Source organism: Mastigoproctus giganteus, chromosome 4 (assembly GCF_048544385.1).
Source record: "Mastigoproctus giganteus isolate SK-2022 chromosome 4, ASM4854438v1, whole genome shotgun sequence".
NCBI classification, from domain to species: Eukaryota; Metazoa; Arthropoda; class Arachnida; order Uropygi; family Thelyphonidae; genus Mastigoproctus; species Mastigoproctus giganteus.
The window spans coordinates 124,072,102-124,087,495 of NC_143578.1; the positions used below are offsets into that span (position 1 = coordinate 124,072,102).

Below are 15,394 nucleotides of genomic sequence, written 5' to 3' on the forward strand. Positions count from 1 at the left end.
AGAAATAGTCAAAAATTATCTGAAAAAAAAATTAAGATATAAAATATTCATAAATTTTGGAACAATGAATTAAACAAACAAACAAAAAAAAGTAAAGAAAACAAAAAAAAAAAAAAAGTAAAAACAAAATAAATGTCTTACAATAACATGAAAGAACCTGTTTAAACTGTTTACCTTGCATTTTCACATATTAGTTTTAACTGCTTTAAGTTTTGATAAGCTGCCATATCCATGTTTCATAACAATTAAATTCTTCTGACAGTGATTAAAAAATATATTTTTTCCCACTAAACAAATACGAGATGAAAAGTGCAAAACACCATTACATCTGTGACCATAGTTACACTTAAAATTGTAATCACTGGAGAGGTGATCAAAAGCTTAATCCAGCCGATAAACAAGTAATAATAATACTTAAAATTTTTACAAGCAAAATTTTGGCAGAAAATAGAAGTTCAGATTCTACACTACGCACACTTTTCTCAGATCATAGGTACAAAATTCTAATACTGATGCAGTTAATTAAGTTTGATTCTCCATGTAATTTATTTCTAATTGTAGAGCACAATTTCACTTTGTTTTCCATATATTCTTACAAAACAAGGCAGAGGAAAAAAGCAATTTCTAGACCTCCAAGATTTGTCTTGATCCAATTTAAAGAGTGGATTTTTTTTATAATAGAGGCCTATGAAAATCTGTTGGCACTGATGAACTGATGGATGGGATCACTTTGTTTTTAACTTTTTGAACTGTAATGGCTTGCATATATGCAGCCATTTACTTCACTGCATCACATCATTAGAGGCACAATAGGAGGTTTCCCAAATGGATGGTAGGGAGTAGTAGCACACACAGTCTGCTATTTTATGCATTTTACAATACGTTTTATGACAAATATAAAAGTATCTTGAAAACAGACCAGCTGTTGTTGCAGAAACAGAATGCTGCAAGAATGTCCAGCAAAATATACAGTTTTTTTATATATTTATTAATTTTATTTATTTATTTATTTTTTTTTACATTTTGGATCCATTAAGTCTTGTTGTAGGTCTTTTGTTAATGGTAGCAAATGTCACTGGCGTTGTTATCACAACTTTCTTAAGTCCCAAAAAGAGTTGATTGAATTCATACCCAGGAATCGCCTGCTGAAGTTCCACTTGTCTGATCATTAATTAGTGGTGAAGATGAGGGCTCAGCTGACTGAGTTCTCTTTTTTTCTCTGTTTACCTGGGCATATAAAGGTTCCACAGAAGACTTGACTTGCTGTTAAAAATAAAGCACAGTAATTGTAAGTATACATCTCTCACCAAATGAAACAAAATTTATTCTTTTATATTTATATATTCTTTTATATTATGGTAATTATTTAAGTTTATTAAAAAAAACCAACATGTGTGCTTATTAAAATACTTTCAATTATAAGAAATGAAAGAAACAGTATTCTGCATAAATGTAAATGTGGTTGAAAGCGATTTTATAGTGTTTTTACTTCTTAAAAGTTTAGATCACTAATTGCAGTTATTTTTGGAATTGGAGGATTGCACTTTGAATTTATGCTTTAATCTCAGCTGACAAAGTAGACATGTAAGTTGTCATTGAGGTTTAATGGTGTAAAATTTTAAAAATATAAGTCTGCAGAACTCACAAGAAGTAATCTAATGAGGATAAAAGTAAATAATGAAATCGCTCATATTTTAATAATTACTGCAACATAGAATAAATATGGTAATTATTTCTGCAGTGCTTACACTAAAATTTTTCTAAATGTTTTAACGAGAAAACATTTATATATGGAAGATAATACTGATGCAGTGTTTTAAACAATGTGCATGCAATAATGCCTGAAACTAGGTATACATCAGCTCTGTTAAGCTTATTTATCTGGGTGAACAAACATTGTTTAAAGAACTCAAGTTTGGACAATTTATATCACTGCCACTCACTGACTAGTATCTGTGGCTGTTATGTCGCCCCCCCCCCACCACAGTAGGCTTTCCATCAGTGAACAATAGATTGTAAGAGATATGGTCTTCTTTCAGAACAGTGACCAGTGAGTAAGCTACTGATATTGGTCATGTTGGTCTGGCCTTTACCTGATATTGCAGTTCATCTGAAAGGTCTTTCACAGGGCTCAAATCAGACCATTCCAACTTTCATAAATTCATGTCCATGATCATGTAATGTCTTAAACAGCACTGGAGCATTATCCGGTTGAAACAAATGTGGGTCTGTACCAAAGAACTGTCACATCATAGAAAGCATGGAATTGTCCAAAATGTTAAGGTAGGTGGCAGCAGTCATGGTTCCTACACATACCCAAAAGTCCTAGGCTATACCACATCAAACAGCTCCACACCATAACCCCACTGCTCTAAACTTCACTGTAGGCACAGTGCACCTGGCAGCAGACATTCACCAGCCATCCTTCATGCCCACACCTGTTTAGAATAGGATGCAGGGAGATTCATCACTCAGAACTGATTTCCACTGCTCTATGGATCAATTACAGCATTCACTGCACCACATATGGCAAGACCACTGATTGCAGTTCGTGACAGGTCACCATTTTGGTTTTGAACTGTGCATTACAGATTTTCGGTGTTCATGGATTAGTGATCATAAATTTAGATTACTGAGGTGACAGTTTTTAGGTGTTTGGTTGGATTCTGTTGTCGTTCTTCAATAAACAAATAAAATTTGATGACCCTATGGTAAACATTGCATGAGTTATTAACAGAAAAATGTTTCCATATTTTCAATTTGGTTATGTTACACTACAGCACTAGCATTATCTGGTAGTTAGCAAACTTGGGAGGCTCAGATTATGCTGCTGCTGTTATGAAATTTCTGGCACAGAAATTTCATAACAAGTAATTGAGGCTAAATATGAAAAATGCCTGAGTAGCAGTTAGAAATGGTCATACATTAGAATTTGTTTTAGGAAGGAAAAAAATTCAGGAAGATTTTCATCATAATCTACCATGCAGATCAGTGATAGAGGTTCTTGTAGACATTGCTGAACAAGGTACATTCAATGAGTATGTTTACTGTTAGTGGCGCCAAGCAGTGCATATAGTGCAGAGGATCATGGCCTGTAAGCAGAAATAGAAATGTGTGTACTCGGGTTGTGGTTAGGATTACTACTTCTTTTCTATTTTTATGGAGTCTAGAAGTCCATAACTGTGATTCATGTTTCAGTTGAAAAACCTTGATATGCATTTACTTTTTCCACAGAAGTGACCATTGTGTCATGCATATTCTCTGCATGACGATGCATCTGTAATCAGAATATGGGACTAGATTATTTGTTGAAGCTATGCTGGAAGGATGTTTCATAGCATGGTCTGCATTGTCTCATTTCCTGGAATGCCACTGTGGCTTGGGGACTCAGATTAGCTTGATTAAATCATATAAATTAGGAGAAATTAACAAAATTGTATTTTTGTTTTGAGACAACTTTAGTTTTACTTTATACAAATAACAATGCATATCATCAAAGAAACACCATGCTCAGCATGTTATAAAACTGTATCTCTAGTACTTTACAAGTTAGCTTGGGCTATAAGCACATTTCTCGGAAACCAAGAAAATGTCAAATGACTTTTTCTTGGTTAATTACAAAAACATTTACTACAAAACGATTTTGTAGTTACCGCTGTTTGACACTAAACCCTCAATGTGTCACTATAAATAAATGATGGCCAAAGAATACACTGGTGTATTCTCTGGCTATCATTAGTTTTTGATTATAATGGCTTGATTGTGATATCACCAACTTTATTCACAATGGAGATCAATGCAAAGAATGTTAATAAATAGCAGCCATGTTGGTTTCGTTAATGATCAAAGCTGGTTTTTAGTTGTACTGATGTGTTTGCTTGAGACTATATTGCAAATACTTATCTTCCCAGTTAACAGGGGATCAAGCTATATTTTTGTGTGTTAGTTTTGGTGATTTTTAAATAGTTATTAAACAAGAATTGAATCCAAATATTGTAGTCACATGGTTCTCTGTAGACTATAATCACCAGTGTTACTGAGTGATAAAGCATTACAGATAGAAACTGTTTTGAGATATTACATGCATCACCATGCTTAGCATGTTTAAAAATTCTCTACTGTGATTTTGATTGGGGAAACATTACCCCAGAAATTATGAAGTTATTCTTTTCCAATTCTTCCCCCATGTTACACTTATGGAGAGAGTATATGATGACAGCCTTGTCAATCAGTTCAGCTGTGCAGAGGTTTTTGCAAGGCTCATGGGGTAGAATTTTTTCTCATTGTGGTGTGTGTGCTTGTTAGCAGGAGAGACGGCTTCTACAGGCAGGGACAGAACCAGTGTCGAATCCAGAGTTTCCACCAGGGAGGGGTATATGTAGTATATTTTTTTATTATTATTTAATATTTACAACATATGTATATGTTACAAACAAATCTGTATATTTATATTTATGAATGTTATAATAACAGAATATGAGGAAACAAAAGGAAATATTTATTATTTAACATCTAAATACTAAGTCAGTTCACAAAAACCACAGTACTGGCAATATTCACCAACTAAAATTCGCAAAAAAAATTATACAAATTATAATCAAACATTCAAGTACTGTATTGTAATAATCATATTCTTCTTTGCGTGTGTATCAATCACTTCATTTATTAATTTTTCCGATAACTCATTCAGGCACTCTAAGCTTATCTTCATGCAATATTACAGTACAGATGAATATATATTAAAAAGAAGATAAAATAAAATTGTTTATAGATTACAACCAAACCATCTTGTTTGTGGTATATGAAAGCAGAATTAGCCACAAGTAGTCTCTTGCTGTGAAAAAAAGAAATAAAGGTAATGTGAAAACCATAAAGCGAAACTGCCGATGATTGAATTAGTGGCCATAGTAGACTGCATTGAAAGCCGAAGGAAACTATAATTACAATAGCATCTGTCAGAAATCAATTCAGGTGAATCTATTCACAGCCTGCGATCTCGTTTTTGATATACAAACAAAGAATTATTTGCAAGTAGATTGTTTATTAGAAATGTTATTATTAACAGATGGTTTGTGTGAAAATAAAGCGAACCTGAAAACCATAAAACGAAAATGCAGTCACTTGAAATAGTGGCTTTTAGTTACAATTTGTGGAGCCAGAAATATTGCCCATTTAATTATTTTGAAAATTTCGTGTCTTTTGAATTTTAGGGATTTATTTTCACCATGTACCACCTAACAAGTACCACACTTAGTTGATGTGATTATTCATGTTGTGTTTATTTGACAAAAATTTATTGAATTTGTGTTTTGTAAAATAAAAATTACTATTTTTCACCGGAGGAGGGATTTTATTCCACCAGGGGTGAAACTCACCTCCAGTCACCCCCCCTGGATTCAACACTAGACAGAATACACTTAAAAAGGGTTCAAGAATATTTGCTGATGCTACTGAGGCAGTGTTAGGTAGATCGGAAAACTAGTACCTTGTAGGGATTTACAGACCAATAGATTAACAGTAGCCACAGGCAGAGGGAAAAGTGATTCTTGCACTGCTTCTACTGGAATGAGCAGTGCCTCGAAAACAAGGTGCTGGGGATGAGAAGAACTGATGGGAGTCATCATAGAACAAGTAAATACATGGGCATTGTCAGAGTAACAGACTGAAAAAAAAAAAAAAAAAAAAAATGCATGTATGCTTGCGTGCACACCAATGCTAACAGTGTAGTAAATGAATCTGATGAATTTGAATTGCTGGTCAAGAGATCAAATGCGGTATTGTTGGGATATCAGAGATGTAGTGCTGCACAGATATAAGGAATGCAGAATTTGAATTTGTAGAGAACAGTATATAAACAGAAAATTTATTTTATTTTATTTATATATTAAAAAAGTAAGAGATTACCTCGATTTTTTTTTGTGGAATGCTTCCAGTCAATTCTCTCTCATATGTGATGAATAAAATAAGATGAAAAAACGAATTAAAGAATTCCCTCACTCATAGAGATACGACCAAATCTGATGCGCAACGGAATCAAAAGCCCCAACCCAACCCCGAAACACATCCAACTACCGCAGCAAGACCATGAGTGCGAGAAGACATTGCTTCATAATTAGTTAAAACTGGTTCCGATAATAAATAATTAAAATCACTAATTGAAAAGATTAAAAACTATTTAAAATTAAATGGATTAAAAGTTACGATTTGGATGAATACTCAAATTAAACGAAATGCACAGCTGTTTCCCTTCCTTAAGCAGACCACGCTTTTCGGTTGATCGGCATGTTCACAGGATGGGAATATCACGAAGTGTTTGTGTGTGTATTTGACTCTGAAATATAGAGAGGTTATTTATATTGGTGCATGCATAAAAAAGATTAAAAATCCGATATTAGATAAGGCCGTCGCACATTGATAGAATTTTCGTGTAGTTTCATTTCAAGCGTTTCAGCGATCAATAATTTAATGTAATTGTGTTGTACATTTAAAATTACCACCTCATTGAATAGGAAAACGTGACCCTCATTGACTGCATGAAAGGCCAACTCCGACACGTTTGCGCACGGAAGCAGAATGTTGCTTGACACGTAACTCTAACGTGCAACGAGTGGAACCCTCATACGATGGATCACACTGACTACAGGAAATCTTGTACACAAGGTTATTTACTTGTGCCGAGCAAGAAGGAAGAATTGTGTGATTTTTTTTTTTTTAATATATTATTGAGCTTCTGCATGGGCCTGGCTATTATTTTGAATTCAGTATTTCTAAAGAGTTTATTAAGCTGCCTGTACCATTGTTCAATGTACGGTATGGAATTAAATGTATTTATTGGTATTATTAACGGGTATAATATTTACTGTTATTTTTAGCCTGTAACCTGATTTTATTTATAACAGAATGAGGATACCCTCTATTTAAAAACCTATCGGTTAGTGTAACAATTTCTGAGTGTAAGGTGGGTTCAGATGTGGAATATTTGTAAGCGTTGAAAAATTGGTTGCATATAATAGATCTCTTATACATGAATGGATGATAACTTCGGTAAATGCTAACTTGGATTTTTTGCATGTCGCGTGTGAGGGTGAAATTTAAGAAGTTTAGGGCTTTTGTTTCTATCTGTTCTACCTCCAGTGTATAATGTAGTCTCGTGTGAATATTATTGAGTACCCGTAGAATGTCTTGAGTGGTGTTGTGATCTGTTATGACAAGTATATCATCAATATATCTCCCATAGTAAGTAATGTGGGGAAGAAACGGTGTTAAATGAATATCCTCGATATTGGCAAGATAGATTTCCGCTATAAGACCGCTCAAGTTCAAACCCATCGGTAAACCGAAAACCTGTTTGTATATAGCCTCTTTAAACGCAAAATAGTTTGCTTCAAGAAGAAGTTTGATTAATTTAAAAATTTCTTTTTTGGGTAATTCAGTATGATTTATCACGATAGATCTTTGTTTAACAGTTCCCAAATTACATTGAGAGCGTGGTCCACATTTACATTGGTGTAGAAAGAGGTTTTTGGTTTTTTTTAAATTTTTTTTCGGAGCATTAGCAACTAAGGCCATATTGCTCCGGGGATATGTGGTGGTCATTCCCTAACCTTTCCACATCTGGTGATCACGGGCTCGAACCCCGGTCTAATCAAGAAGCGTGTGCTACGCACTGCTGCTCCTGCCCACCTGGCTACGGAGGCGCCCTGTACAAAGAGGTAACATCTAATGAAAATAATTTATCATGAATGCCAAGTGTAATATCTTTAATACTATTAAATAAAGTGTCATAATTTTTTATGCCAAACCTAATCAACTGCCTAAATGATTTAATGATGTTGTATAAGTGAGCAGCTAAGTGTGAAAACGATGAATTTTTGTATGATACCATTGGGCATATCAGAAAACCGGGTTTGTGAAGTTTAACCTGTCCAAAAAGTACAGGAATATTGTATGTCCTTGCTTTCAGCTCTTTTAATTGGACCATGGAAATAAAATCACTTTTGTGATATGCCGTTAGGTTTTGTTGTATTGGTTTACTAAATTTATGAAAACAGACCAGCCTATCACCCTGTAAGTAGAATTGTCCGATAAGATAGAGTCCAATTTTCTAAAATAGTCCGTTTTATCCATAATAACTACAGTGTCCCTTTTATCTGCTTTTTGGATAACAATATCTTTGTTCCCTCTAAGACTACGCAATGCTGTAATTTCATTCATATTAAGTCTGGGTACCCGAAGAGTATGAGTTATTGATTACCTGATTAATCTGCTGAACCAATAAGTCTTTTTGGAGAATGTATTCTTTCCGCAAAAAGACTTATTGCGGAATGAATACATTCAGACCAGTCTGTATTCATAAATTTAGTAAACCGATACAACAAAACCCTAACAGCATATCGCAAAAATGATTTTATTTCCATGGTCAAATTAAAAGAGGTGAAAGCGAGGACATACAATATTCCTGTACTTTTTGGACAGGTTAAACTTTACAAACCCAGTTTTCCCATACGCCCAATTGTATCATACAAAAATTCAGCATTTTCACACTTAGCTGCTCACTTATACATCATTAAACCATTTAGACAGTTGATTAGGTTTGGCATAAAAAATTATGACACTTTATTTAATAGTATTAAAGATATTACGCTCATTCATGATAAATTATTTTAATTAGATGTTACCTCTTTGTACACCAACTTAAATGTGGACTACGCTCTTGATGTAATTTGGGAACTGTTAAACAATGATTCTATCACGATAAATCACACTAAATTACCCAAAAAAGACATTTTTAAATTAATCAAACTACTTCTCGAAGCAAACCATTTTGCGTTTAAAGAGACTACAGGCATACCTCGAATAACGAATAGGAAGCGTTCCACGAAATTACTTTGTTAAGTGAAACTTCGTTTTCAGAGGTAAAAATACTATGGCCAGAATAGGGATACGTTCCTACGTAAAGAAAATGAAAAGCTTTTTTTTTCGAACAAAGAAAAGTTTTATTAAATAAACAGTCAACTTACATACAAAGTGAAATCACATTTTAAATTATGAGTCTAAAGTTGATTGCTTATGCTTTTTTTCTCTTTCATTTAACAATTGCCTATACGGAGTTATTGCATTTAACACTGATCGCTTAACAATAAAACTTCTTCCTAAATCAGGATCATTTTCACTAAAAAAATTTAAAACGTTTTCAATGTCATTTAAGCACCTTTTTAAATCTTTGGTTGTTAACACTTTTTCGACAGGAACTTCTTTAACTTCGTCTTCATTATCTTTGTCTTCGTTGCTAACAAGGTTTTCTAAATCTTCCACTGAAAACCATAATCTTCTGCATTCAATAAATTTCTAACATCCTCTTCATCGACATTTTCGAAACCTATTGATTGAGCCATCTGGATAACTTCATTTCTAATTTCTTGGATGTTATTTTCTTCTTCTAGTACAACTTCTGGCCATATTTTGCGCCAAACTCCATTTAAGCATTTCTTAGTGATTCCAAGAACTATCAATGTTTTCAATTGCGTTTTTAATGGCGTAGTTTTTCCAAAACGTTTTAACTGTCATTTCCTCTTTATCCTCTAGTTCAGATAAATTGCTTAATGTTCGACGCAGATAATAAGCTTTAAATGATGCTATTACTCCCTGATCCAATGGTTGAATCAGGGAAGTTGTGTTTGCTGGAAGAAACACAACTTTGACAGGAATGCATGTGTCCAACGTGTTAAGATCAGTAGGATGTCCCAGAGCATTGTCTAACAACAAAAGAGCTTTTTTTCAAAGTTGTTTTTTTTGACAATACCGTTTTACTTCAGGACAAAAGTGGTTAACAAACCAATCAGTAAATAACTCCTTGGTAACCCATGCTTTTCTATTTGCTTTCCATATTACAGGTAAATTCATTTTTATGTTACCTTTTAACGCCCTCGGTTTTTCTGAATGGTAAACTAATAACAATTTTAATTTATAATCGCCAGAGGCATTTGATCCAAAGAGTAACGTTAAACGGTCTTTGGCTGCTTTGAACCCAGCAGCTGATTTTTCTTCAATAGAAATGAAGCTTTTTATTGGTAGCCGCTTCCAGAACAAACCGCTTTCGTCAACAGTGAACACCAAATTTGGTGGAAAATTTCACGTTCAATTATTTCCTTTAGTTTTTCTGGAAACTTATTTGCAGCTTCTCCTGTTAATTTTACACTATGAATCCTGGCATGTTTTTTAAATTTCTCGAACCAACCACGAGAAGCCCAAAAGGTTTCCGTAATTTCTTCAGTTTGTTTAGATTTCAAGTGATTAAACTGGAATATTTTTTTTGTTAAATGGGGCTTGAAATTGCGGACTTCGTTATATCAAAGCTTCGTTATCAGAGGTAACGTTAACCGAGGTATGCCTGTATATACAAACAGGTTTTCGGTTTACTGATGGTTTGAACCTGAGTGGTCTCAGAGTGGAAATCTATCTTGCCAATATTGAGGATATTCATTAAACACCGTTTCTTCCCCGCATTACTTACTATGGGAGATGTATTGATGATATACTTGTCATAACAGATCACAACACCACTCAAGACATTCTACGGGTACTCAATTATATTCACACGAGACTACATTATACACCGGAGGAGGAACAGATAGAAACAAAAGCCCTAAACTTCTTAAATTTCACCCTCACACGCGACATGCAAAAAATCCAAGTTAGCATTTACCGAAACCCACCAATTCGGGGATGTACCTACATTACCGAAGTTATCATCCATTCACATGTAAGAGATCTATTATATGCAACCAGTTTTTCAACACTTACAAATATTCCACGTCTGAACCCACCTTACACTCAGAAATTGTTACACTAACCGATAGGTTTTTAAATAGAGGCTATCCTCATTCTATTATAAATCAAATCGGGTTACAGGCTAAAAATAAAACAGTAAATATTATATCTGTTAATAATACCAATAAAATACATTTTATTTCCATACCGTACATTGAACAATGGTACAGGCAGCTTAATAAAATCTTTAGAAATACTGAATTCAAAATAATAGCCAGGCCCATGCAGAAGCTCAATAATATATTAAAAAAAAAAAAAAAAAAAAAATCACACAATTCTTCCTTCTTGCTCGACACAGGTAAATGATCTTGTGTACAAGATTTCCTGTAGTCAGTGTGATTCATCGTATGAGGGTTCCACTCGTTGCATGTTAAGAGTTACATGTCAAGCAACATGCAGCTTCCGTGCGCAAACGTGTCGGAGTTGGCCTTTCATGCGGTCAATGAGGGTCACTCTTTGACCACATGAAAATTCTATCAATGTGTGACGGCCTTATCTAATATCGGATTTTTGGTCTTTTTTACGCATGTGCCAATATAAATAATATTTCTATATTTCAGAGTCAAATACACACACAAACACTTCGTGATATTCCCATCCTGTGAACATGCCGATCAACCGAAAAGCGTGGTCTGCTTAAGGAAGGGAAACAGCTGTGCATTTCGTTCAATTTGATTATTCGTCCAAATCGTAACTTTTAATCCGTTTAATTTTAAATAGTTTTTAATTAGTGATTTTAATTATTTATTATCGGAACCAGTTTTAACTAATTATTATGTTTGATGTGTTTCGGGGTCGGGTTGGGCTCTCGGCTTTTGATTCCGTTGCACATCGGATTTGGTCGTATCTCTATGAGCGAGGGAATTCTTCAATTCGTTTTTTCACTTTTTTCATCTTATTTTATTCGTCACATATGAGAAAGAATTGACTGGAAGCATTCCACAAAAAAAATTGAGGTAATCTCTTACTTTTTAATATTTAAAAAAAATCGTGGAAGTTATTGAGCCCTGTAGCTCTGAATTTTTTTCTAAGAGAACAATATATAGATAAAGGATAGGAAGGGAGGTGGGATTAGAATTAGTAGAGGCATATGATGCAAGAAAGCATGTATAAGAGTTATGCTGGCAGGTAAGAAAAACGAAATCTAACCCAGTTCATCCAGTTGATATTGGTGGACAGTGGAATGTTCAGTCAGTTTTGTGTTACATAAACACTGGAAAAGCAAAATTAGAGGAGTGTGTGCTATAGGCCTAATAATTCTGATAAGTAAAACAAAACTGTACAGAGAAATAGTGTGCCAATAAATCAGAATGTCTTATAATGGAGGGGTTAAACTTCCCAGATTTTGACTGGAACATGTGGGTTGGTCATTAGCATACTAGCAAGACTTTGTGGATTTATTGGATGACTGTTTTCTACAGCAGCATATTAGAGAGGCAACAAGAGGGAGTAATACTCTTGATCTGATTATCGGCAGTAATTATTCATGAATTTAGAATCTGCAGATAAAGGACCCACTAGGTGGCAGTGATGAGTGTACTGATGTGGAATTTACTTAAAGGTGTTACTACCATCAGGGGTAATGGGAAAGGTTTTTGCTTTCGTAAAGGTGACTGGTGGTCTCAGACTGTTTTTAATTCTATACAGTGGGACCAACTGATGATGTTACTAACAGCAAATTCTAAATGTGAAGCTTTCAAGGAAATAATCTTGGAAACTACTAAGCTTTTCACACCAACCAAGGAATTTACTGTCAGATGAACAAAATTGATGCATATAAATTATCAGGCAACACAGAAGCCTATGGTAGATATAAGTTAGTCTCTAATCAAGTCACAAAGAATTTTAGGGAAGCAAGGGCAGATTATTAGAAATAGTTGGCAAAGGATGTAAAGAAAAACAGCAAATACTTCTGTACTTATGTAAACTCTAGAAGGAAGGGGATGAATCACATTGGTCCACTTCATATCGATAGTTTGACTGTTGATAATCCTGCTGAGAGAGCTGACAAACTGAATGAGTATTTTCATAAAAATTGACACGTGAATTCAGTAGGGAAGTGGAGGGCAGAAGTTTATAAAACTCTCTAACAGGGAGCTAAATTATTTTGTAATAACTGAGAGCAAAGTGGAGGAGAAATTGTTGAAGTTAAATATAAGAAAGGCACCTGGGGTGAATGGGATCAATCCAGTTTTATTAAATAAGGCAGCAAAGGAAATAAGCAGGCCCTAAGCAACGATTATGAGGGCATCCTTGGACTCAAGGGAGATCCTCACAGACTGAAGATGTTCAAATGTATCCCCAATTCATAAAGGGGGATTAAAGAGTGACATTAGTAATTACAGACCTGTAAGCTTAAACTTCTGTTCTGCAGAAATAATGGAGTCACTGGTTAAATATTTAGGCAAGACTGCAGTTATAGTTCAGACACAGCATGAGTTTGTAAAGGGAAATCTTCTCTGACAAATTTGAGTGGATAATATTATGATGTGGTGGTTACAAAGGAACTGGATGAAAAATAATTTTGATATCATATACTTGGATTTCACACGGCCTCTGGAGCCGAGTTTTCAGGAGTGGGAGTGCAGTAGCACAAGCTCTTTGAATAGGCCAGGGTTCAAGCCCCTGGCTGTTAAATATAGTTGATCTGCCAACCCACACTGGTTGGCAGATCAACTATATTATGGTCCACTTCCCTCAACATGAATTGTTGAGGAGGGTGCCATTCTGTAGTGGATTGACAATGGCTACAATTTTTCTTAGATTTCAGAAAAGCTTCTGATACTGTTGCACATAAAAGACTGTTGCACAACTTGGAGCAGTAAGGCATTAAGTGAAAATTGCTGCTATGGATAAAGAGATGGTTGAGTGGGAGAAGACAGAGAGTGGTAATCAATAGACACTGCTCTTCGTGGACTAATGTTATTAGTGGAATCTTCAGCATTGGGTCGATTCTTGTTTTCTTTATTTATCAATGATATTGATGAAGCTATATCAGGCTTAATGTTCAAGTTTGCAGCAGACGATACAAAGGTTGGCAGGGTTGTTAACGACAGTAATAAAAGTACACTACTTCAACAGGATCTAGAAAAGTTGGGAGAAGTGGCAACTGAAGTGTAACTTTGACAAACGCAAAGTACTGCATATGGGTAACAGTAACCTCAGAGTAGTGTATCAACTGTGCAGTACTGCACTAGGGGAAGTAGAGAATGAAAAAGCCCTGTTGGTACTTGTGCAATCAGATATACATTACTATCATTTTTCTGTGCAGTGCAGTGCAGTCAGGCTGCCAGAGAAGCTCATGGGGTTTTGTCAATGATATATAGGAATTTTGCTAGCAGGTATAAGGAGATGATTATCCCTTTGTATAAGCCAATTGTCAGACCATACCTCCATAGCTGAGTGGTCAGGAGTGGGAGTGCAGTAGCACATGCTCTTTGAGTAGACCGGGGTTCAAACCCCTGACTGCTAAATACAGTCGATCTGCCAACCCGCACTGGACCAGCGTGGCAGATTATGGTCCATTTTCCTCATCATGAATTGTTGAGGAGGCTTCCATCCTGCAGTTTACCTTTTACCTTGAGTACTCATTTTAAGAAAGATATAGAGCTGCTGGAATGAGTACAGAGGAGGGCAACAAGATTTTCAAGGGGGAACAAAGGGGTGCTCTAATCAAGAAAGGCATAAGTACTGTAAATTGCAGTGTCTGGAGACCAGGCACCTGCAAGGTGATCTGGCTGAGGTGTATAAGGCTTTGAATGGTTTGAGCAAACTCAATGCTGATGGGATTCTTACTCTAGCTCAGATTATGCACTGGAGAAGGGGAGGCATAAATTCAAATTGAGGAAAAACAGTTGTAGAGAAGAGTAGATACGTGGAAATCTGCCTTTAGCCAGCAGGTGGTTGATTGGTGGAACAAACTTGCATCATTGTGGGAGTTCATAGCTTAAATAAATTCAAGGAAGAACTGGACACACTTTTGGACTGTATGGATAGGTGAAATGGGAAGGTGTGTGTGTGTTTTTTTTTGGGCTGACGCTGCATCATATGTCTCTACTAATGCTAATGATAAGGTAGACAAGTCTGCCTTATAGTTAAGGAAGGATGCTAGGTGGTTGTTTTTCTTTTAGATTATTATTATATTAATACTACTGTTATAGCACATGAAATTAATAATATAGTTTATTAGGCTGTTCGCCTACAGTACTACACATTAAAGTGACGTTTCATGTATCTTATCAATACACATCAAACCATGCTGTTATGGAAACAGAAAATAGAAAAGGTTACAAATTTTGAATATTTTGGAATATTACAGTTACAATTTTTTTTACAATTACAACTATCAATATTACAGTTACGATTTTAAGTATTAAGTTTTGAATTGCTGTTACAATAAAAAAAAGGAAATCTAAGGTAAATACAAAGAGATTAAATTCTTATCTGCTGACAGACTCCTCTTGCTGATGCTCCCAGAAACCTGATGTGCATACAGGCAAGAGGCACTGCCAGCAGTTAATTTATAGGTGAGTGATTACCTCCATTAGCCAATAGGATAGTGCCA

At 35.1% G+C, this 15,394-nt stretch overlaps 1 protein-coding gene across 5 annotated transcripts in view; it reads right to left on the reverse strand.

Moving 5' to 3' along the window:
* Positions 1-345: 345 nt before the first annotated feature.
* LOC150087042 (catenin delta-2-like) overlaps positions 346-15,394 on the reverse strand; it is an 863,363-nt gene continuing 848,314 nt past the window's right edge. For 2 of the 5 annotated variants that reach the window (XM_090372913.1, XM_090372911.1), the window contains one exon: positions 346-1,263. In XM_090372913.1, coding sequence (XP_090229039.1) covers positions 1,126-1,263 — 138 coding nt within the window. In that variant the 3' untranslated portion in view covers positions 346-1,125. The remainder of the gene's footprint in view (positions 1,264-15,394) is intronic. The other 3 variants (XM_090372910.1, XM_090372912.1, XM_090372914.1) reach the window with 3 other exon arrangements.